General features: G+C 38.5%; 2 protein-coding genes across 7 annotated transcripts in view; both read left to right on the forward strand.

Moving 5' to 3' along the window:
• mbnl3 (muscleblind-like splicing regulator 3) overlaps positions 1 to 8000 on the forward strand; it is a 31823-nt gene extending 23823 nt beyond the window's left edge. For 3 of the 6 annotated variants that reach the window (XM_026143972.1, XM_026143980.1, XM_026143990.1), the window contains one exon: positions 5725 to 8000. In XM_026143972.1, the coding sequence (XP_025999757.1) occupies positions 5725 to 5867 (143 nt within the window). In that variant the 3' untranslated portion in view covers positions 5868 to 8000. Of the gene's footprint in view, positions 1 to 3234; positions 3330 to 5724 lie in introns of all 6 variants that reach the window. The other 3 variants (XM_026144007.1, XM_026144015.1, XM_026143999.1) reach the window with 3 other exon arrangements.
• Positions 8001 to 14448: 6448 nt separating this feature from the next.
• Positions 14449 to 22837, forward strand: rap2c (RAP2C, member of RAS oncogene family). The gene is made up of 3 exons (XM_026144029.1): positions 14449 to 15409; positions 16048 to 16333; positions 21520 to 22837. Exons 1-2 carry the CDS (start codon positions 15137 to 15139, stop codon positions 16324 to 16326), a joined length of 552 nt encoding a protein of 183 aa, XP_025999814.1. The 5' UTR covers positions 14449 to 15136; the 3' UTR covers positions 16327 to 16333; positions 21520 to 22837.
• Positions 22838 to 22887: the final 50 nt, after the last annotated feature.

Raw genomic sequence — 22887 nt, forward strand, 5'->3', positions numbered from 1 at the left:
TCATCTGTTTCTTGTTTTATGTACGTGTTTGTACAAAATGTGACCAGCCGTAGGATTGGTGTGTTAATCAGAGGCCTGCACGACCATACAGGTGACCATGTTTCGCCCAGTTAACTATAAATTGTGTAGTTCGTACATGTGCAGTAGAATTGATTAGCAGGGATTCAAGTTCATGCTTCTTGTGTTTTATGTGAAACGGTTTTCCTTTAGGGGAATGAAATTTCAAAAGCAGACAGACCTAAACCTGGAAGTGTTACATGGACGATGACTTTCTATTTGCAGCATAGTTCATGGACTATGCGTTATTTAATCAAAACCAAACTACTGGATGACCTGACAATGAGAACCGACTATTCTCCGTTGCTGAAGTCGAACACTGATTTTCTCCATCCAGTTTAACAAACAAGTCTTAAGTGCAAGTGTTTAATCATTTAAGCATTTGGATTTACATGAACTGTGCCAGCTCCGGTAGCTCAGACTGCTGGGAAAGCAGGGAGTGGAAAAAAACCTCATCAGCTTCCTGTCAGTGTCTGTACTCACAGATTAAGGGACCTCCTTTTTTTGCTCACCACACAAGGACCCCACCTGCACCACCCTCCTTAGAGCTTCCAGAAGCTCACTTCAGGGCTGAAGTGAAGTGCCAGCTGGTTTAGAGGAAGGTTTTACAGATTTTCTTTTAAATGCACGAAACAAATGTTCACTAAACTGATGTCAGAAATATCAGAATATTGTAGTTTAACCATGGAGGATTAGACTATGTCTGAGGTCAATGCTGTTCAGGATTACATAACCGTGGAACAGCAGCAGACTGATGCAGGGTTTCTATTCAGATAGTTTAGGGATACCAACAGTGATGAGAAGCACAGATACACGATTCACTCGGTCAGTCCATCTGAACTAAAAATCTGGTAGATTAGAATCACAAAAAGTTGCAGAAGATGTTTAGTCATGCATACGTCTGCGTGTGTGTGTTTCCTAACTTCAGTTCCACCTTTATTACATTTCCCAGTGCTACATACTGATATTAGGACGTAAATTTAATACATTTGGAGAATAATTTTGACATAAAAGAAAAAAAGAAGCAAAATATTTTCATGTGTCTTTGCTGTTATAAATTGCAGTAAAATACTTTTTCAGGATGGTCCGAGTCCCTCTCTGGTTTTGTTTTTGGGGATTTCTTTTGCTGAATTTTGTCCACTTTAGTTTCCAGCCTAAAGCAGACTGCATTTCTATAACGGTGGGAAACTTTGTTTGTGCTTTTGCTTACCTCACTTGAAAATATAAAAAAAAAATTAAGCAGAAGAGGTAGTCTCACTTTAGTGCAATATATGGGTCAATACATGGGTATGGTTGCATGAAAAATTAATCAGAGCCTTCCACACGATCCCCTCAGAATGAGCTGGGGGTTTTTTCTTTACATGCAGTAAAGATATCGAGATTTTGGTTTGGATATCAGATCGATTTGATTCCCTTTTTAACAATCCTTAAATGTCCTAAAAATGTTGTAGTGCCAAGCTCAGGGAAGCATGGGGAAATGGAATGAATTAAAAAGGGTCATATTTCAACCTGCACAGCATAGATCTTTAATGGCTTTAAAAAACAAGAATTTGTTGCACAAGTTTGAATTTATTGGGGATTTGCTCTAATCCACACAGGTAAACAGACACTCTCAGTTATATACACATAACAAACCCGCTGATATTTTGGTTAAATATTCCTTAACAGATTCCACCTCAACCAAATGCTTTTAGCAGTCATCAACAAGCAGGTGTAGCTCTGTGTTGGGCAATCCAGTGAGTGAGCAAAGAGAAGCTACCAGCCCAAAATGACCACAATGATGAGTGTATGAAAACTTCTGACTACTACATTTCTCACAATGCAACCAAAAAAACATAATTTCATTATATCCTTCCTACTTGCTAAATGTACAAATAGAACATAAAAGCAATAACAGTGTTTGGTGTCCCTACTCTTCATGTATGACGACATTAATCCCAGTGTATACATCCTCACAGTCCTCAGTCGAGCTATAATTAAGAAGCTGGGGTGAAAACACCAGTTTGAGTGTCACAGTGCCGATCTATTGTATAATGAATCCACAAGTGGATGTTGTCACTGTCCTGCATCCTGCCATAGATTACAGAAGTGCACATCCTGTCCAGGGTGACAGGTCAAGGAAAACACAACAATCAAGTAACTGATCATGCCGGAGACAATACAAAGTCAATATAAAAAAACCCTTTTAAAGTTACATTGATAAAAGTGCAATTAAAAGCAACATATTAGATTAAATGTGACAAATTCAGTTCTTGTTTATGCTGAAAAGCTTCAGCTCAAGGTATGAATCAACTATATGTTTCTGTGGAGCAGTGAGACGATGACCTTATCGCCTCTGGGTGTGAGAGATGCTTTCTAATGTTGCTGCAGAGCCACAGCTGTGCTGTGTATGATGATGGACAATAGCACAGTGCATGTTTTGTGTACATATTTCAGGCTTATGTTCATATATGTGAGTTTGGTTGGTCTGACACACACCAATTGAGAATCTTAATAGTATTATACATCTTAGACAAGATCTGTGCTGTTTTCAGACTTGTTGGTCTTTGCAAGTAGTCAACTAAACTTTGATTTGTTCCAGTGCCTTTTGTTTAGTTAGTAATAATAATAATAATAATAATAAAAAGCGACTCAAATGAGGATAAAAATGGACCAGTACTTTCAGTCTTTAGCACCTTCAGCTCAGGACTTCAGAGCAACGATAAAATATGATTGCCATTAAATCACTAAATTCTCAGGATTTCTCTTCCATTGTAATCGAAAGGAATAAAAGTATTTCTTATGGATCATTTGCTCTTTCCATACACATGCTCCGTCCATTCAATACAATTATCAGATACTCCAGTCTGATTAGATTGTATGACTGTGTATTGCTTTGTTTGTTTAACTGCCATTTTGTTGGTGAGCAATTAATTTTTTTTTATTTTGTATCCTGTCAGCTATTTAAATATGTATTTTTTTCTCCTTTTATCTCTGATTTTGTTTGCATGTGTCCTGGTACTTGTTCAAATTCATCCTGGCAATATCACTTGACTTGTGCCATGACTTTTGATCCTACACATTTTGCCATGGTAACCATATCATTCCTGTTCCCCCTCCCTTCCCCTCCCCTCCCCTTCCCTCCTCCCCGCCCATATCCTCGTCCTCTGTCTTTCGTCTGACTCGCCCGAATAAAAGTTCCCATGATGCACGGTGCCACCACCTCCACTGTTTCGTCGGCCTCGACCCCAGTCACCAATGTTCCTTTCGCTGAATCTGCCGCCTCGAATCAGGTTTGCTCTTTCATTTCAGTCCTCTTTTGATTTTAGCTCTGTAGGATCTCAGTCCTTTTCACTGTCTGCCCGTAGTGTCACGTGTTATCTTCACATTTCATCTCTCCTCACGTTTCTGTTTCTTATGATGCGAGCAAATGAAAACAACTCGTTTTGAGAGGAATCTTGAAATTGACAACTGTTTTCATCTGAGTGTCTTTGTTTGGTGTTGAATCACATCATGTCTGTCTCAGTCGTTACTGTGTGCAGTATGTGGCCTGGCATTAAAGCATGCCAGCTCTCATCTCTGTTAAAAAATATATATCATATAAAAATAAATGTTTGCAGCCAAACAGTTACTTAATTTGCTTGGATACAACCTACCAGTCAAATGATTTAGGGCACCCTCATTATTTAAATTTCTAATAAACTTGAATGGTACGAAGGTCAGCAGGTCACCAGCAAAGGAAAAAGGAAAAGAAAAATGTGTAAATTTATTAAAAAATAAGTCTAAGTTTAAGAAAACTGGTTGAACTACAGCTTTCCTGCAGCTCTGGAAGTTAATAAATTCACCCGTAAGTGTCCCAACTTTTCTCAAATACTAGAAACCCTTGGTCTGTACAGGAACAATCTACACCCTCTGATGCACCGTTGGCCCTGAAAATCCTGAACTGTGAAAAATGGCCAGAAATGTTTTATTCTTTTTGAAACTGGAGCGTTTATTGAACCTTCTGACAAATTAAAAAAGAAAATAAATATCAATTTGCTATATGTGGTATGTTTTATTGCTTAAAACATTTTGTTTTTGAGAGAGAATAAAACAACACTGACGATGCAGACATTTCAAAAACTCACAAAAACTTGTGTATCAAATATAATACAGAGTTGAAGCAATCTGGGTCTGCAGTTTATCCCACAGCAGCACAAAGACCTGAAATTTCTGAAGAAACAAACTGGACAGAGAGTTTAACTTCGATTAACCAGACAGGTCAACCCGCAAGTGCATTGATGTGTGCGCCACTGTGGAAAGACCGGTACAACACAGACGTTACAAGAGATATGTGACAAAAAAAAATCCACAACACAAAAAGATGAAAAATGCTTGTTAAACCTTAATTTTGGCACAAAATTTTAAGCAGTTTTTTTATCAAATTTGCCTCTTCATTCTTTATGTGTGTTTTCTTTTATGTCCCAGTGATCACTGAAATTAAAGCCCAGAGCCCACCTAACAAGTGAAGGAGTCCCGGTTTGATCCCAGGAGGAGATCCAGATCCCTTTGGGGCTGCATCAGGAAGGGGATCCAGAGTAGAAAATCTGCCAAATTAAAGCTACCTGCTGTGGTGACCTCTCGTGAATAAGGAAACAACTGAAAGTGGCCACAGTGCTTCACAAATTTGTTAGACCACCTGACAAAACACCAAAAAAAAAGCACAAATATTTTAGAAATCTGTCAAAAACTTGCTTAAAACTAAAAATTATGTTTTTATTTATTTGGCAAACAACAAACTGAATTCACGTTTTTATTCCCGAATTTGAGCCAGCACACTTAATCAAGCGTTAGATAGCATTCAACCACCAAAACTAGTAAATAGCTGTAATTTACCATCTCGATCAAAAAACAATAATGTGCTTTACTAATTCTTTCTGTTTTTTTGTAAAGCAGTAAATTTGATATTTTAGCAATAAAAACATCACTTTGATTTAAGAGCTTGCACAAACTGAAGGATTAACCATTACCATTATTTACTCAGAGTGCACTGAGATATTACACAATGTAATTTCCCTTAATATGTATAAAAATGAGAGCGCTCTAAAATCCTTTGACTGGTGGTGTTTGCTGCTTTTTGTTGTTTACTTACAGCTAAAACAGAAGTCCGTTTGCTTTGATTTTTACGAAACATGATGGGGATTTTTAATTTCAAAACCAGCAGGAAAAAATGTTTCACATTTAAGATGAAATCACATGTGGCTCGACTCTACTATGCAGCTTTAATGGAATTTACCTGAAATGAACTAAATTTGCATTCTTTCGGTTTACCAGCATCATACCAGTCCATGATTTTGAACTAACCTGCTGCTACTATGGATGAGTGCATAACTAGTCGACTAGGTATCACAGATTTTGTAAACTTTCCTTCCTGAGATGTTACACCCAACCCTCTCTCTTTTTGACGTGAAGATTCAAACAAGCAAAGGTGTAAAGTGAGGTGATAACACACATTCAGCATTAACATCTATAAAAACAACCTCAGTGCTAACTTGACTATTTGCTTTGCCCATAATTTTAAAAGATCATTATAATTAAGCACAGATATCAGTATAAAATAATCTGCTACAGAGGTTTGCCTGCATATGTTTGTGTCTGTAAGAACTCACAGCTCCTCCTCCTCCTCTTCCCCCCCTCTCTCTCTTCCAGTAGACCCCTCGGAGCTTCTGACTTCAGATCCGGTGGAGCTCCAGTGCATTCCCATGGAAACCCATTTCTGCCCCGTCCCCAAACTGCTGGTGGCAGCTCCTGTGGCACTAAACTCAGTAAGCCTTTCCCGAAACCCCAGTTAAAGTCCCATAAACCCCGAGCACTGCAGCAAACATGTGCCTCGCCCACAGTGCACACCGACTGATATCATGTTGTGAACGTAAGAGAGCTGCGATGGTTCATGCAATACAGACCTGGACGTATTACCGTTGCTTTAAAGCAGCCACCCTGATGCATACTGACTTGATCGGGGCGAGCAATAGAGCTCCCTCGTCCTTACAGCCATACATGCCCACACCTTAAAAGTGCAGCACATGTGCACACACATAAACACACACACACACACACACACACACACACATATATATTCAAGACTAAATGCCCTTTATGGGTCGGAGCCATCACATGAGGCCACCCAACACATTTGACTGTTCCAAAGTAAGAAACTCTGAGAAGTTCATTGTAGAAAATTCAGACGGACCAGCTGCCGGTCTCCAACCATGACGGGCTGTCAAAGTGAAAGAGTGTTTCATATCATGTCACGTTTACGTTTCAAGATGAGTGCAAATGTGACGTTTGTGTTGTACGACGTGTACCGCTCAGTCTGTCATCATGGTCTCATTTTGCCCGGTGATACGTCAGTAAGGGGTTGTTGTTCATTTGTTTGTGCCTTTGATTTTTTCTGCTCAGCTGCAGAGGAGACTTAGTGTCCCAAAAATAATTCAAAGAAGAATTAGTTACGTAAATAGAGTGTATTAGCCTGTAGCTGCTATTGGGATAAAGTCTACTGGTTACAGCAAATGCCTCTTAAAATGTATATTAGAGTTTCCTAAATGCAATGAATGATTCGCCCCCCCTGTTTTATTGAAAAATGTAGACTGGGTGAAAGTAACTTAGTATGTAATTACTTCTTATAAAGAAGATGGGATGAGGGATATCTTTAGGATGTGTTAAATAAACTGCCTTAAAGCAGCTGAGGTTATGTTCTCTATGTAAGGGCCCCTCTCTGTATAGTACTCTCCAGTAATAGACCAGACAGCTCCAATCATCAAAACTGATAAACCTGAGCTGTGAAGTTTCTTGAATCGTGATTTCCGATCAGTGATTGTGTTTCTTTTGTGATGGGTAACTGTGTAACGACTAAAAAAGGAAAGGTTCATCCTGTTTCCTCTGTGATTTGAAACCTGAACACTCTTTGAAACCGATTCTGTGTGTGTTCAGCTCGCCTGTAAATGCCACTTAAACTTTTACACCTGATGTCAGTTATTGCACAAGATGGAAGCGAGATCGGTTTCCTTTTGTTGTGCCTAAAGTCTGCGGTATATGCAAGGAACTGCCCGTTTAATGCAATATCTGGATAAATCCTCCAAATAAATGTTTCCCTCTCTAATGCAGAGATGTATTTCAAAAGGCTGTTTGTTTAATGTGGCTTTTGGACTAAATAAGTGGCACAAGATTTTTATGTTTTATGGTTCTGCAGGGAGAAAGCTTCGAACTTGAAAATGTCCTGTCTGACTTTAAAATGTCATGTCTTTCTACTGCTGTCCTGTTTGTCAAAAATGACGAGACTCTAAATATTCTTATAACCAGAATCAAGTTGTAGAAAAGGATGAACAATTCTCATGCTTGATGTCTGATGGTGAAAAAAAAATTGGGGGGGACTTTCAAGTGTGTAAGGAATTGCTTTGTAGGTGTATACAAAAAAATGAACTTAACAGCTTTGGAAACTGGGCTGAAATCACTTATATCCAAATTCAAATGTGCCTCTTTCAAGTCTCCTCAAACAAAACTGTCAGTACACTGTAAGACCAGACCAGTGCTCAAAGACAGATGTGTTATTTGGTACATTATTATAATATGAAATCACATTTGTATCAGTTTCTTCTCTGAGACAGCTGTGCTGTCTTACTGTCAATGTAAGGAAATAAATCAGAGAGTTGTGTGCATACATACGTGTGTCAGAAAAGACGATGGATCACATATTTGGTTAGATGTAAATGCTGCAGATATTACACATCTCCCATTGAACATTATTCATTTTAAATAATGTTAATGTGTCGTGAATGTATCTAATGCAAAAACTTTACACATGCCCTTCTAAAAGACAGGCATGCTGAAATGTAATGGTTCACTCTATATAGACTATTTCAGAGGTCACATACTGTAGGTACCATGATGAAACTGTGTTAAGACATATTAAAGTATGTGTATTGTTATATAGATTTATATTTAATGTTAATGGGTGGTGTGACTACTTTTAGAAATATCTTTCACTGTCAGAAAAGGTAGAGCAGACTGCTGTACTCTTTGAAGTACAAATGTACACAATTCAGGTACATTTCAGTACCATTTATTGCTAGTCAGTTTTTCTACCCCTACCCTCTGTAGTATCCAAAGCACTATAAACAAAGCATATTCTCATTAGGCAGAAAGTCAGCATGCTACCTTTTTTCTCACATGTATTTCCCTTGTCCCAGTACTGCAGCCCTGATTCTGTTAACTTTTGGTGTAGAAAAGCTTTGTGGAGACATAACTGTGCAGAAAACCCACCCAGCCAGAGCTGCAAGTTCAGCACCAGGTATAATCCTGGGATTAACCCTCATTTTGGGCGTGTAAAAGCTTTTCCCTCCTGACCACCTAAATGCCCCAAATGGCGTATTTGTGGCAGTTTAAGAAAAAGTACACATATCTGCTTACTTTTTTTTTAAAGACAGAAGATCTGAGCTGCTCTTATGTTTCTGTGCTAATACTAAGCTGGAAAGAGCTGCTAGTTAACACAGAGAAAAGGCCAGCACACCTTAATAAACAGTTGTGCAAAAACAACCGCATTACACATCGTGACTGCTTGTGAACAGTGAGGTTGCCAGGCAACCAGCAATATAACCCAGATGGATTGTAAACTGTCCATGAAGAAATAATTACAGGAGGAAAACATCTATAAAACTACAGAGTGCCCTCTTTATATCCATTTTAAAGATTAAATGTGCAGTCTTGCATGGAAGGTGTTTACACCTTTTAGATAACTAAAAGTTAGCTTTTGGACAAACTGTGTAATGTTTGTAATAACTTAAGCCAACTTAAACAAGAATAGAGTGCCCTCTATAAGTGCGTTAACAGATATTATTGGATAATTTGTGCATCTGAAGTTGCTATTAAAGCACAAAAATGAGACAAAACAGTAGGTGGCTTTAGCTCTTATATAGTATATAAGTAAAGTTTATTTATAAAAGCACTTGTCACAGAAATGAAGTTATAAAGTGCTTGGCAAAAAATAGTGTAAAATAAATAAAAACTGTGAAAAATCACAATAAAATATAATAGAAAATGATAGACGTATAAGTAAATGTCATCTGCATAGAAACGATAAGAAACTTCTGAAAAACCCTGAATGATGCCAGCTGGCTCAGGATTGAGCCTCGCATTTATCTGAGCCTTGCAGATAAATAAGAAGAAGGTTAGTCAAATGGAAACCATAGGTCTACTAAGGAAAGTATCATGGTCGACAGTATCAGAGGCTGTGCTGAGGTCAAACAGACCGAGCAGAGAACAAATCCACAGATCCTCTACATCAGAAGCCATATGAAAGCATGTTGACTGAACAGCGAAAAGGTAGCCTAAAGTAAACGCTACTGAACTGGTCTACAAATATCAAGATGCATAACTATCTATTTCTGTGCTGTTTGTGTATTAAATAGCACATAATAAAAGCTAAAGCCAGTCTGTATTTTATCTCATGCAATGCTTTCATCCTAAAATGCTAAAACTGAGGTTTAAAATATCTATTTCAGTTTACATACTTTTAGAGGACACCTTATTTGTAATAACCTAATACCTGTTAATTTATCTGTGTAGCTCCACTTTGTATGGAAACAGGCTAGTGCCCCATACAGCTGATTTAAGCTTCATATTTACTATACAGACATAAGAGTGATATAAAATCTTGTGAATAAGTGTATCTCCCAAAATAGTTGAATAAAGTATTTTTTAAAGTATAGCTGACTTTTTATCTGCATGGTGGATCAAACAGTATGTAGGCTCATAGCTGTCTCTATGAACCTGATGATCAGAATGTCCAGACAGGTCCCTTTTTCTAAAGACTAGCTTCGTCCAGCCAATCCCCTCCTTAAGTGACCCTACCCCTAACATCAGTATGCCTTCACTGTCCAGCTGGAAAAACAGAATACTTGATTAATAAACTGTGCCTCTCGAGGGCATTTGAGGTTTTTAAATACATTTAAATGTATCTATTAAGGCTCAAGAGTGTATTAATTTGAGGATTGTGGAGCACCATGAGAAAAAAAAAAAATACAAACAATGTTTTTACCTCTTAATTTTGTTCCCTCATTCATTCTCTTGTACTTGATTACCTTTGGGCCTGGTTGTAATTTTTTTTCCCCACACGGTCCTGAATCATAACTGTTCAACGTGTGCAGAGCTCTGATCTTCGCTGTCCTGTGATCAGATCCTTCAGCATGTGGACACAGTTAACTCAGTCCTGAGAATACAAACAAAGGGCCTTAATCCTCGATCATATGTCACAGCTGTGTATGAAAATGTAATAAATGTAAGATTTTTTTTTTCTGAAAAAAAAAAAAAAACGCGGCATGAAAATAATAATAACAATAATGACAACAAAAAAATCATTTATATGTAGTTAATAGTTTGTGTAGACCAATATGAAAAACATTATGATATGAAAATCGTTTGTACACAATGATGGAGTCATTGTTAATGGTAATAGTTGCTGTTGCTATGGCAACAAAATGACAACATGGCTACCTTTTTATTATCCTAATAGTGATTTTTTTTCCACAATAATTGAGATGACATACAGCACTAACCTATCCGAAAAGGGAATGTCTAATTATTAGTTTGTCTTGTTGCAACGTGATTGAAAAAACTTTAATCCTTGTAATATCCAAAGGTCCTTAGGGGAGGTCAGCCATTTATTTTGTTTTGTTTATTTGACGTTCATTTTATATTTAGGTTTTTTCTTCTTGTACATGGTGTTTTTGAGAAATAGGAATGAACTCTGGCTTTTAGAGCAAACATCTGTCAGGGAGGTAAAGAGACCCTTGGACTAACTGGAAGATCTTTTTTTCTGTGGAGGCGAGCGGTTTTTGCCGTTTGCCTCCTACAGACCGAGAGATCTGGCTCAGGTTTTGGCCAAGAAGGTGGTCTCGAGGTCTCTTACTGCCCAGCTGTGCTGGGTGATGTCGATCCTCACTGAGGTGTATACGAATGTGTGATGTTCACCTTGTTTGCACTTATGTACATAACTATGTCAGAATACTCAAAATTTATTTTGAATAAATACAGATAAAAGAGTCAATTAAAAAAAATCTAATCAATATATTGTTAACGATATGTCTATTGTTTTCTTACATCTGCCCTTTTGTTTGTTGCTAGAGCCCTGTTCTTTGCTAAGCATGGCACTGCCTAGCTGTAAACTACAAATGATTTGCTTTATAAAGCTATTTTTTTTCAGTTCACTTCAGTTGATTGATCCTCTGTGGTTTAATAATATGCGACCCTGACATCAAACAGGAGAGGTGGATCATATGTAAGAACCTAATCTGAGCAGATGACATGCAGACACATTCCTCTCTCCAGTAAAGCACCGAAATAAAGCACAGAGTAGCTCCATCTGCAGGCTGGAAAAAAACAAAATAGGAGCCGATATTAAATCTGACCACAGAGGAACAGAGATTTAAATTCTCCTTCATCTCTGTCATTTTGTAATTTTTTTAAACTCTCCTGTTTCTTGTCATTAACCAAAACAACAATAAATCTGAATTCTCCTCAGGATTTTAGACTAAATTGCAAACAAACGGCTTTTCCAATATTTTCCTCTCCCAGCAGCAGCAGCATCCTCACATGACTCTGGTTCTGCTGATTTGAACATGTGATCCTCTTTATTTGCCCCCAAAGCCAGCGATTTTGTTGCCATGGCACTTCTCCTAGTGTTGAACTGACTGAGTCATCCTGGAGAATCGGTTCACAGCCCTCTGACTGTTGAATATTGACTTCAAAGAGTTTGTGAGCAGGGACGGGTCTCTGAACGACGTGTACCCACAACTCACCAAAGCGTCTCTACTGACTCACCAGCTCCCCTCATCATTGCTGTCCCAGTTTAAGTACATGCTGTGGGTTTTAAATCACTGTATTGTTACGATTCATTTTAGTTGTGATTGTGCCTTTAATGTGCAAACTGGACTTTTAGGTTCTACATCTCAATGACTAAAACCGCCACGTGAACTGAGCGTGTGCCAATCATATCAATTTAATTACATCCTCTGTTGAGTCCACAACTTATTTTTTAAATTGGGTACAATCGCCGACTGAACGACACCCCCGTGGAAGATGATGAGGGCCAAAGACTGTTCAGGACTAAGCCATAAAAAACTCTGACACTCTTGGGCAGACTTGAACGTGACTGCTGTTTCTTTGTTTCACTCTGTTTTCTGCTTGTGGTGCTTGTATGTGCTGCTGTGCTACATGCCAATATATTTTGCAGTGTATAGCTAATTATGAGTAAGTTACTGTGCCTATGATGAGTTCTGCAATTTCTGTTTGACCTTAAATAAAACACTTCATTGTGATCCTCTTGTGTGTGTTTTTTTGTCTCTTTCATTGCAGACATACACATACAGCAAAAGAAGTATACAAACCACAACGTACACCCTGAACATCTGGTAATGCCCCTAAATGTGCATATATGGCCTTAAAGGACCCCTTTATGCAACAACTGTTAATAACTAAGACTACAATAACACACATGCATCTCAGGGGCTTATCTGTATATAAAGTGTTTTGGCACCCAGGAAAGACCTTTTAACCTTTCACAAAAGAGAAATCAGGTCATTGGGATCAAGATGAAAATATTATGGGGTTAAATTTATTCAAGCATAGGGTATAGACACACTGGACAATTTGTTAGGTACACCTTGCCAGTACTGGGAACTGGAAACATTCCTCAGAAATGTTGTAGCCTCAAATCGTGGCCTCAGTTTCCTGTTCTTAGCTGACAATACTGGCACCTGATGTGGACTTCTGCTGCTGCAGCTCATCTGGGTTCACAGATGCTCTTCCTCCTTGGTTGTAACGAATTACTGTTGACCCTTATCAGCTTGACATAGTCTCACCATTCTCCTCTGACCTCAGGTATCAACAAGGCATTTTCCCTCAGAAAACCATGCTCTGTAAACCCGGTGATTTTGTGGGAAAATCCCACTAGATCCACAGTTTCTGAAATACTCAGACCATCCCATTCATGCCATTTTCAAAGTTCCTTAAATCACAATTCTTCCCTATTTTGATGCTCAATTTGAACTCAACATGTCAATACACTGAGTTGCTGCCATGTTATTGGCTGATTAAATATTTGTGTTGATTGAGGAGTTTAAAGGCATACCTAATGATCTGCCCAACAACATATAGTTTAAATGAATAAAATAGTCTATAGCTCAATAAAATTAAATAAAACAGGATCAAACAATTATCTTAATTATCTAAAAAATAAATTAACTCAAATATAATGAGGTAATATGACTATGCATTACAATAAAAAATGCAAAATGGCTTACTAAAGACAGTATGGCAAAAACCAGATGAAATTAAAGTTTCTTGGATAACAGAGTGCAAAGTGTGATGAATGATGCAGTTTTGAAATTAACTGCACTGTAGAGAGTCACTGTCTTCAGTATGCAGAATTAATCTGAATTAGCAGACCACTAACTTAATCTATTGCAGTTAAAAGCACTATAGTAAAGCTATTCAGAGAACTTCACCCAAATATAAATATAAAAACAGGAATCGAAACTGCTCTCAGAGGAAGTGAGGTTGACCAGCTTCCTTATGCTGCTGATGTAAGACTGCAACCTCTGAGTGTGACATCCTCAGTAACACGGAGAAATGGTCAAGATGGACCTGTAGCTGATTCATTTTGTGGCTGTTTCTTTAAACAAATTCTTCCTTCATATAACGGCAACATTGTGATTGCACATTAAACCAGTCTTTGCTCACAACGTCCAGTCTTGGTGTTTTTCACATTGTGAACTAACCCACACTTATGCATCAGTGAAGCTAATCCCCTGGAGGATAGTGTGTAACTGCGGGAAAATAAATGAAACCACTTCATGTGACAACAATCTGCTCATTTAGATAACTTGTGTGAATAAGATAGGTCTGCATGATAAATCGCTAAATATGTAGGTTAGCAATTATCATTATTATTATTATTGTGTATTCAACTAAACTGTAATAAAACTGAAATGTAACAAACTGTCTATTGTGTGTGGACATAAAACTAGCTCATCACTTGTTTGAATGACTCAAACGTCAGTGTAAAACATTTTTTTAAAATTGTCATCTGAAAATGGTCAGGTACAAGGACTGGACTGAAAATGAGTGAAAAGGAAAAAAGATTTTCTTCAAAAAGCCTGGAGAGGGCGCATTTAAAAAAAACTAATTTAAAGGAATAAGGGGTGTCTCAAGGCATTTGCACAGTACTGTATTTAAATAAATAAATAAATATCAAGGAAAGAACATGATCAAGTCCCCGCGACCCAGAATTGGCTAAGTGGAAAACCTGGATGGATGTTAGAAACGAAAAATCGTAATTTTCTGTAACGTTTTGTGTGCTTTTATTATGAAAACCGTCGCAGCGGAAGTCTGATTCTCGTTAGCGGAAACAGGTTGTTAGCTCCAGGAAATCAGATGGTTGAAAAAAAAGCCTTTCTTTCTGAAGCAGAACCCACCCTGTACACAGTCACATATATACCGGATCAGTAATAAACTGTAGCCAATGGACGGTGGGATTATAACACTGAGTCTGCGTCGATAACGGGCCCGGTTGCTAGGGCGCCGGGCTGGGCCGGAACCAGAACCAGGCCCGGACTAAGGGAAGGACGCAGTCAACGCTGCGGCGATACCGGCGGGCTGCTGTGGGGACTGTCATGCGGTTTGGGGTGAGGGTCTAATGTGTACCACCGTGACCTGCCGTCAGTAGACAACAAGTTCACTGACCAACGCCGGCGCTTGTGGTGAATCACATCGATCTAACGACTGAAAGCGCGAGGATGGCACAGCGGGAATTCAGCAAGGCGCGAGCTAGCTTTAACGCTAGCTAACGCCGGAGTTGCCGGACATCAACTTTTACTGTCTCACTAGCTGGAAAACGTAGAAAAACCCAAGTATGAGCGGTTGAACTGTTTATGTGAATGAGGGGGGTTATTGTATATCGTCTAACTTTTGTGGCTTCTCTCGTTAGCTCTCGTAAAGGCCTGATAAATGTTTGTGGAGCGAGTATAGCAGTCGTTAGCTGCTGAGTTAGCCCGCCTTGACCGCCCCAATGAAAGAATACAAAGTTGTCGTGCTGGGCAGCGGCGGCGTCGGGAAATCCGCGCTCACCGTGCAGTTTGTCACCGGCACTTTTATCGAGAAATATGACCCGACCATCGAGGACTTCTACCGGAAGGAGATCGAGGTGGACTCGTCGCCCTCCGTGCTGGAGATCCTGGACACGGCGGGGACGGAGCAGTTCGCGTCCATGAGAGACCTGTACATCAAGAACGGACAGGGCTTCATCCTGGTCTACAGCCTGGTCAACCAGCAGTCTTTCCAGGTACCCCAGATGCACCACACACACCTGAAATCTGCAACCGTATGTGGTTAATCAGGCTGTGATTCATACTTCTCATGCAGGGAATGCTACAAGCCACATTATCGAGATTAAAATGTGAAGGCTAGGGCTCATTTGGACCCCCAATATCTCCATATAGCACTCATTTGTTGAAGGATGGCACCACACAGAAAACAAACAGTGCATAAGAAAGCTTAGATAACTATGAACCAGGTCTACTAAAGAAAATAGTCATCCCACGTCCTGATATTTTAGAGCCTTCAATATTAGCACTCGGTATTTAATGGATAATTACTTTTGAAGTACCAATAAATAAAAGTGCTTTAACTAGATGTGAAAAGAAGTTTTGGCCTTCCCAAAAGGAAATGTTTAGCAACCGTAAAATATATATTTGCATATTTCCAAAACTTTCATGAAAATTCACGAATGTCTGCTGGGTAAAACAAAGCTTTACCTCAACAATGTGACCAGTTTTGAGCCAGAAAAATCGTAATTAAATGTTTGCATCATGAAGAAATTGTGCCTATTGAGAAATAACCAAAGTTCGCATCTGCTTGATGATTAATTTTTTTTGTTTAAATTTCAATATCTCACACTTCTTATTTTTCTCAATTTTTAAGGACATCAGACCAATGCGAGACCAAATAGTGCGAGTGAAGCGCTTTGAGAAGGTGCCGCTGATTCTGGTTGGTAACAAAGTCGACCTGGAGTCTGAGCGTGAGGTGGCCGGATCGGATGGACGGGCTTTGGCTCAAGAGTGGGGCTGCCCTTTTATCGAAACCTCTGCCAAGAGCAAGACGATGGTGGATGAGCTGTTTGCAGAGATTGTCCGGCAGATGAATTACTCCTCGCTGCCAGAGAAGCAGGAACAGTGCTGCACAGCCTGCGTGGTACAGTGAGGAAAAGGTAGGGACATCATCTAGCAGGGCTGTACCCATGCTCTGGACACACAGCACAGTTGGCCCCTTACTATTTTTACGAAATGTGATAAAATGTCCCTGTAGAGACGGTTCACAAGACTGTGTGGTGTTTTGAGTGCAGTGTGAGGGAGAGAGAGATTCGGCTGGAAGTGAGAAAGAAGAGTGGGTGGTGCTGCTCTGGGCAAACTGTTTGGTTTATCTTGTTATCATAAGATCGCAGAAAGTATGCAGCATGAAGAATGCAACTGTCTGAATGCTCAGGGCCGGGAGGAAGAGCAGGGGGCAATGAAGCAGATGGTCCTATGAGGCGAGTCGCAGAAAGAGGAAAATGTGACATCCTGAAAAATAATTTATGTTCCAAAACAGGAAGTTCAGTTTAGATTCTGTGAGAGATGCAACCGCGGTTTAAAACCCACCAGCCTTTTAAATCTTATGCAGCTGTAGGATTCTCGCCGGTCATTTAGTCTCAAATTAAAACAAGAAAATAAAGATGGCTGCTTTAAAAATTCTGAGTGCTAAACCTTTAATCATTACTCTGTTAATTCATTGTCATCTTATGGTGATATATGAGGTTCTCCATCAGTACCTTTAATTTGGACTTTTAAGTTGTTTTTAACTAATGATGACATCTGTGAAGTTCAGGATCCAAAATGTGTCAGATAATCAATAATAAGTAATCCTTAAACCCTTTGGATTTTCTTTGAGTCCATCAACACGGTAGATTACGTTTTTTGAAGTACTTCACATTTTCACGCTAGAAGTAAACACAGAACAAAACATACAGCTGAGTTTAATAGATGCTTCTGTAGACAGCAGGCACAGATGTACGTTCCAAATTTTTGAGTTAAGCCTGGAATGATATCTGATCCAGTTATTAGATCAGTGGATCCCCAGCTCAGTGTTTTAAAAAAAAAAATCCCAGTGAGCCAACAGATCAGACATTTTAAATTATAAATACGTATTTATAAATTAAAATGTCTGATCTGTTGGCTCACTGGGATTTTTTTTATATATTATATACTGCTAGCTAAATGCACAACAGTATCATAAATGCGTTTTGGGGCATAAATAAATGTAGTAAAATAAATGATGCGCCTCTCTTGAGAATGCTGCAGATATTGTTACTACTGTAGAAAGAGAGTGCCTGCTGTTGTCATTCTGCAGCAAAGTTAAGAAATTGCCAGATCAAACAAAATTTAATATTAGATAACCCAAGTAAAAACAAAATGGAGTTTTTTATTATGGGAAAAGATCTATCCAAAATCCCGAATTAACTGTGATTAATTCACAGGGGGTAAGTTCAGTTTCACTAGTACACCCTACCAGACATGTTGAATCAGGAAATCACTTAACAAGAACATGTCTAACAAAGTGAAGTAGGCTAAATTAACTCAAAAAGCAACATGTCGTGCTGTGAGTTAAAGAAACTCAAACTGATTAGAAACATTGACATCTCTTAGTATGGAAAGAGTTAAAAAGCAATTTCTAAGGCTTTGGAACTCCACTGAATCACATAAATATAGAGAACTGCAGTGCACATTACCAGCAGTGGGTGACCTACCAAAATTACTCCCAAGAGTGCATCAACAACTCATCCAAGAGGTCACAAAAGCACTCAGAACATCTAAAGAACTTTAGGCCTCACTTCCTGCAATAGATGTCAGAGTTCATGATTCAGAAATAAGAAAGAGACAAAAGCCACCGATGAACAAAACAAACCCAAAGGCTTGATTTGTGTGTGGCTAAAAACAAATGTGAGCTTAAAATATTTCTGTTACATTAGGTGGAGAACTAACACAGCATTTCATAAAAAGAACATTGTATCAACAGCCAAACATGGTGGTGGTAATGTGATGCTTTGGGGCTGCTTTGCTGCTTCAGGACTTGGATGACTTGATGTAATTGATGGAACTATGAACTCTGCTCGCTACAAAAACAGAAACAAAAAAACCTGAAGAATATCCTGCCATCAGATCATGCTTTGAAGCTCAAAATCATTTGGGTTTTAAATTGGGATGGGAATTGAGAACCTTTTCCCAGTATTTCAGTTTCTTGCCTGCCAATTAAGCCCAGCTTATTGTCCATTCATTAGGATAGGGATTTGTGCTGATGCGTGGGACTGTAGCCTGAGGTTTATGTTGTTAAATGGTAATTATGAGATGGTATGTTTCAGGTCATTTTACTGAGAAACGCGAAAGTAATGTGTCAAATTACTTCCTCAAAGTGTTCTGCATAATATATGTATAATATATGTGTGTGAATGGGTGGATGACTGGATATGTAAAGCGCTTTGGGGTCCTTAGGGACTAGTAAAGCGCTATATAAATACAGGCCATTTACCATAATACATTATTTGTTTTTAATGTCCACCAACACATCAAAGACAGGAAAAGCCTCCAACATGCACAAACATTTAACCACACAGCACTATCAGTAAGAATTGAATCGATAAGGAATCAATCAGTAAATGATATGGATAGAGCTGGGCGATAGAACGATAACGATATGTATCGCGATATAACTTTTACTCATAGAGAAATTAAGCTATCGCGATAGACCTCGCCACTCTCGTCCTCTTAAAAAAAAAAAAAAAAAGGTCAGCCAATCTAAATTAAGTAGCGCAGAGCCGAACCAATCACAGCCGCAGCGTCACCTCGCGTGACTTGTTACGTACAGCACAAGTGCCAAGCCGCACGTGGGTTTGTTTGGGAAGCAGCCAGCGGAGGAAATGAGTGTGCCGACTAGAAAAATCAACCGAGCGTGACCGAAGAGAAAACAGATGATGGTTCCAATGCCGGAGAGATTGTCGAACGGAAGAGCCATAGAAGTTCCGTAGTGTGAAGGTATTTCGGCTATTTCAAGTCTGACAAAAAACAGAGTAGCATGCACTGTAAATTGTGCCGAAAGCAAGTCTGGAAATACAATAAACTGGTGCATGCGTCACACTGTGCGCCACGTTATTGTTTCGGTGAAATGAATTTCTACAATACTGTTTCTGTTAATTGTACTCTCTGCAGTGTTTAAATGCTTACATATATACACACAGTTACTGTCCCTCCACACATACGACTCGGTTCTGCTTCTATGCCCCAGCTTTGTTTACTTTTTCCCACCGAGGCTTCTAGACTTCTGATTGGCCAACATTTCTGCACGGTTAGGAATCTAGCGCCACCTGCTGCTTTGGCATGTTCATAACAGCGTTTTCCTTCATTTCTGCCTTTATGTGTGGACGGGATTATTTTTTAAAACGAAAACGGAAAATCTCCGTTTTCAAAAATACCCGTGTACGTGTGGACGTAGCCTCAGTCTCTGACTGGAAGCGCTAATTCGTCATTCGGCTTTTGTCAGACTAAAGTAACTGTTAAAACTGTTTGAAAAGCTCAGCTATACAACAAGGAGAGATTGAGAATTTCCTTTTAGTTCTCAGTTTATTTGATATTGACAAAAGTTAGTCAGTTTTGTCTGTTCTTCTGTAAAACAAACTAAGATTTATTTTTAGAATTAATATTTTGTTTCTAAGTGGAATTGACAATTTAGTCTGTTTCGTTTGTTCTGTTTTGAAACTTAAACGCTTTAGCGGCTGCCTTTTGTGTAGTTTGCAATATTTGCCTTTATTTATTTGAAAAAGTCTCATGTTCCTTAAGTACATCTACCCTGTTGAACTTATTATGGGAAATAAATATTTAAATAAAAACAAGCTGCTGATTATTTCACATTTTACTTGTGAGCAACAGCACATTTAAATCTTACAAATATAGTTATTTGGCTTATATCGTGATAGATATCGTTATCGCCTGAAATGAAAAAAACATATCGTGATATGAAAAAATCTCATATCGCCCAGCTCTAGATATGGATAATGGAATCTGAATCACTAAATTCTTAACAATTCCCATCCCTGGTTATGCAGCAGCACAATGAGATAAGTCCACCTCTGAATGGGCTTAAATCAAATTGAGATGCTTTGGTATGACCTTAGACTATTTATACTTGAAACCCTCAAAAAGTATTAGTGAATTAAAATAGTTCTGTAAAGAAGAGTGGGCCAGAATTCCTCCAAAGGGATATGAAAGACTCAATGCCAGTTATGGCAAACACTTGATTGCAGTTCTTGCTGTGACTAGCTCTTATAATTAGAGGACAATTACGTTTTCACATGGGGTCAGGTAGTTTGGGTTAGTTTTCCATAATATATGAAATCATTAAAAGCTGCTATTTGTATTTTACTTGGGTTATCTTTTTCCAATATTAACATTTGTTTGATGATCTGAAACCTGTAAATGTGGAAAAAAGAAACAAAAGAGAGAGCAGGGGCAAATACTTTTTCTCAGTACTGTAACTTCACTGTAACCTTTAAGCATCAGTTGCAAGCTTTACGAATTTTCTTTCCTTAAACCGCAAAACTCAGTAATTTAAAAATAAAACATCGAGCATTACCGTGTACACAGTAAACGCAACTCAAAATACCGCCATGTGAGTATCAGTTTTTATCCACAACTTGATTTTATCACACAAACCGTAGCGTTCCTTAAACATCGTTCTGTTTGGGCATTGACCTGCAGGAGGATGTAACCCTGCGTGTATTACAAATAAAGAAGAAATATACCTAAGAACAGTCAATACTGTTGCACTCCAGGATTCAAATTAGTTTAAGAAAGTAGGTTAATAAGCTACATGAGCAAATTTTATTATGTTTAAACAAAAATAATCCAGTATGAGGGCAGCCATTTTGGGTCCAGCAGGCTGCAGTACACTGGAAGAAATTCACTGGACAGTAATCCAAACAGTTTTTTGTTTTCTTGTTTTTGTGTTTTTTATTGTGCACAGAGTTTTTAAGTTTGAGAGAAAACCATTTTCTTTATGCACCTCGGACATGGAATACTTTATGCCATATCCTTAGTGGATTTAAAGCATCATAAGGATTGTTAGTAAGGAGACGTTTGCCGTCAATGACTTTTATTTGTACATTTTGTCTGAGCAGCAGTCCAGAAACCAGGGAAGCTTTAGTTTACCGTTACATATGGCAGAGAAAAGCATAAAAAACTGTTAAATAATCCAAACATGACTCTGACTTGTATTTGAAAATAACTTTGACATGCTTTGATCTTAAAAATCATTGCGTTTAACTTCACAAACCCTGAGCTAATGGCCTCCTGTCTTTCTGTTTCACAGACTCATCATTTGTCTGGATCCACCTCAAGCTTTTTGATGATCCGTTAACGCGGGCACAACCTGACTTCAACCCTGCTGATTAAAAACTTACCGCAGCTGGCAAAGTTTCTGCTTGAGGTGGTTTCTGACTTCCTGTCTCAGAGCATCTGACAGGAAAGACGTCGGTCCTATTTTTGATATCATAACTGTTAGAAGATGTTTCTGCTGCAACCTCAACGGCCTTCGCGATGACCCGGGATCAAGTTGTACTGACTGACTTTTACGAACGGCCACCTGTGAATTCGTCTTTTCGGGTTTTTTTGTTTTGTTTTGTTTTTTATGTGTGTGTGGGGTTTTTTTTTTTTCTGAAATATCCCTGAAAGCAGGAGTGTTGTGAGGTTGCAGCATCTTTTTAAAGCTGCTTAAATCATTACTATATACTTTAATATTCCTTGTATTATGTCTCAAGTTTGGAATTTGAAAAAATTATTTCATATTATTGGAGCATTTTCACTTTTAAGCATGCTTACTTCAGCCAGTTTCCCATCCTGGTGTACTGTGCTGATCTTATTTTGAAAATCTTATTCCGTAAAACTGACACAAATTAAAGTAACGTGAGGTTTTTTGTTTTTGTTTTTTTAGCTCAGCAGGGTGAATAACTGTATTAAACCAGTGATGCTTATTTTTAATTTTTCAGTAGTTTGAGGCAGTGAAACTCATCTGAAAGCACGCACGCTCAAAAGTGAAAATGTTTTTTACCGCTAATTCAACTTGAAGTGATGTGGATGAGCCATTTTGCTGTTTTCAGTCTCTACAAGGTGTGACTTGCGTGGACGCTGGTCTTCCATTTTCAGCTTTCTTGAGGGCAGTTTTTTATTTTGTTATTTTATTCTATTGGAGGGAGGGGGGAACGACTGCAGGAAGTTCAGCGTGCATATTTGTGTTTGACTCCATGACGCGTGTCACTTTAAATATTCAGAGACGCCGATTCCTTATCATTTAGAAAAAAATAACTTCCTCTAAAATGTGGATTAATAAGAAGTTCTGACACAGTTAATCAGATTTCACTTTGTATTCTTCTTTTTCTTATAGTAACCTATTTATTAAGAGCTAATGACACGGGCTAGCCAGTTTTAAACTTATACTAGTTATTTGCTTTCTGTGCATTTTTGGGATACATGCTATGTTGTATCTTTGTTTTGAAGCTAAGAATTTAACAGAGCCTTAAGATATCTGTTGCACCCCGTTTGGCCTCATATTTCTTTTGTTTGTTTGTTTTTTTTTTTCCCCCTGGAAGATAACAATTGTCATCATTTGGTAATAAACATGCTGGAATCTGCTTTTGTGATGTGACACAAATTTTGTCTTTTACTTGACTAAATAACCCTG

The sequence above is a fragment of the Astatotilapia calliptera genome, chromosome 2 (genome assembly GCF_900246225.1).
Source record: "Astatotilapia calliptera chromosome 2, fAstCal1.2, whole genome shotgun sequence".
Classification (NCBI taxonomy): domain Eukaryota; kingdom Metazoa; phylum Chordata; class Actinopteri; order Cichliformes; family Cichlidae; genus Astatotilapia; species Astatotilapia calliptera.

What these genes read in the sequence shown, in the direction of transcription:
- rap2c (XM_026144029.1), top strand. Translation starts at nt 15,137, where the DNA reads ATGAAAGAATACAAAGTTGTCGTGCTGGGCAGCGGCGGCGTCGGGAAA. An exon ending in TCAACCAGCAGTCTTTCCAG is followed by an intron (nt 15,410 to 16,047) that starts GTACCCCAGATG and finishes TCAATTTTTAAG; the next exon opens with GACATCAGACCAATGCGAGA.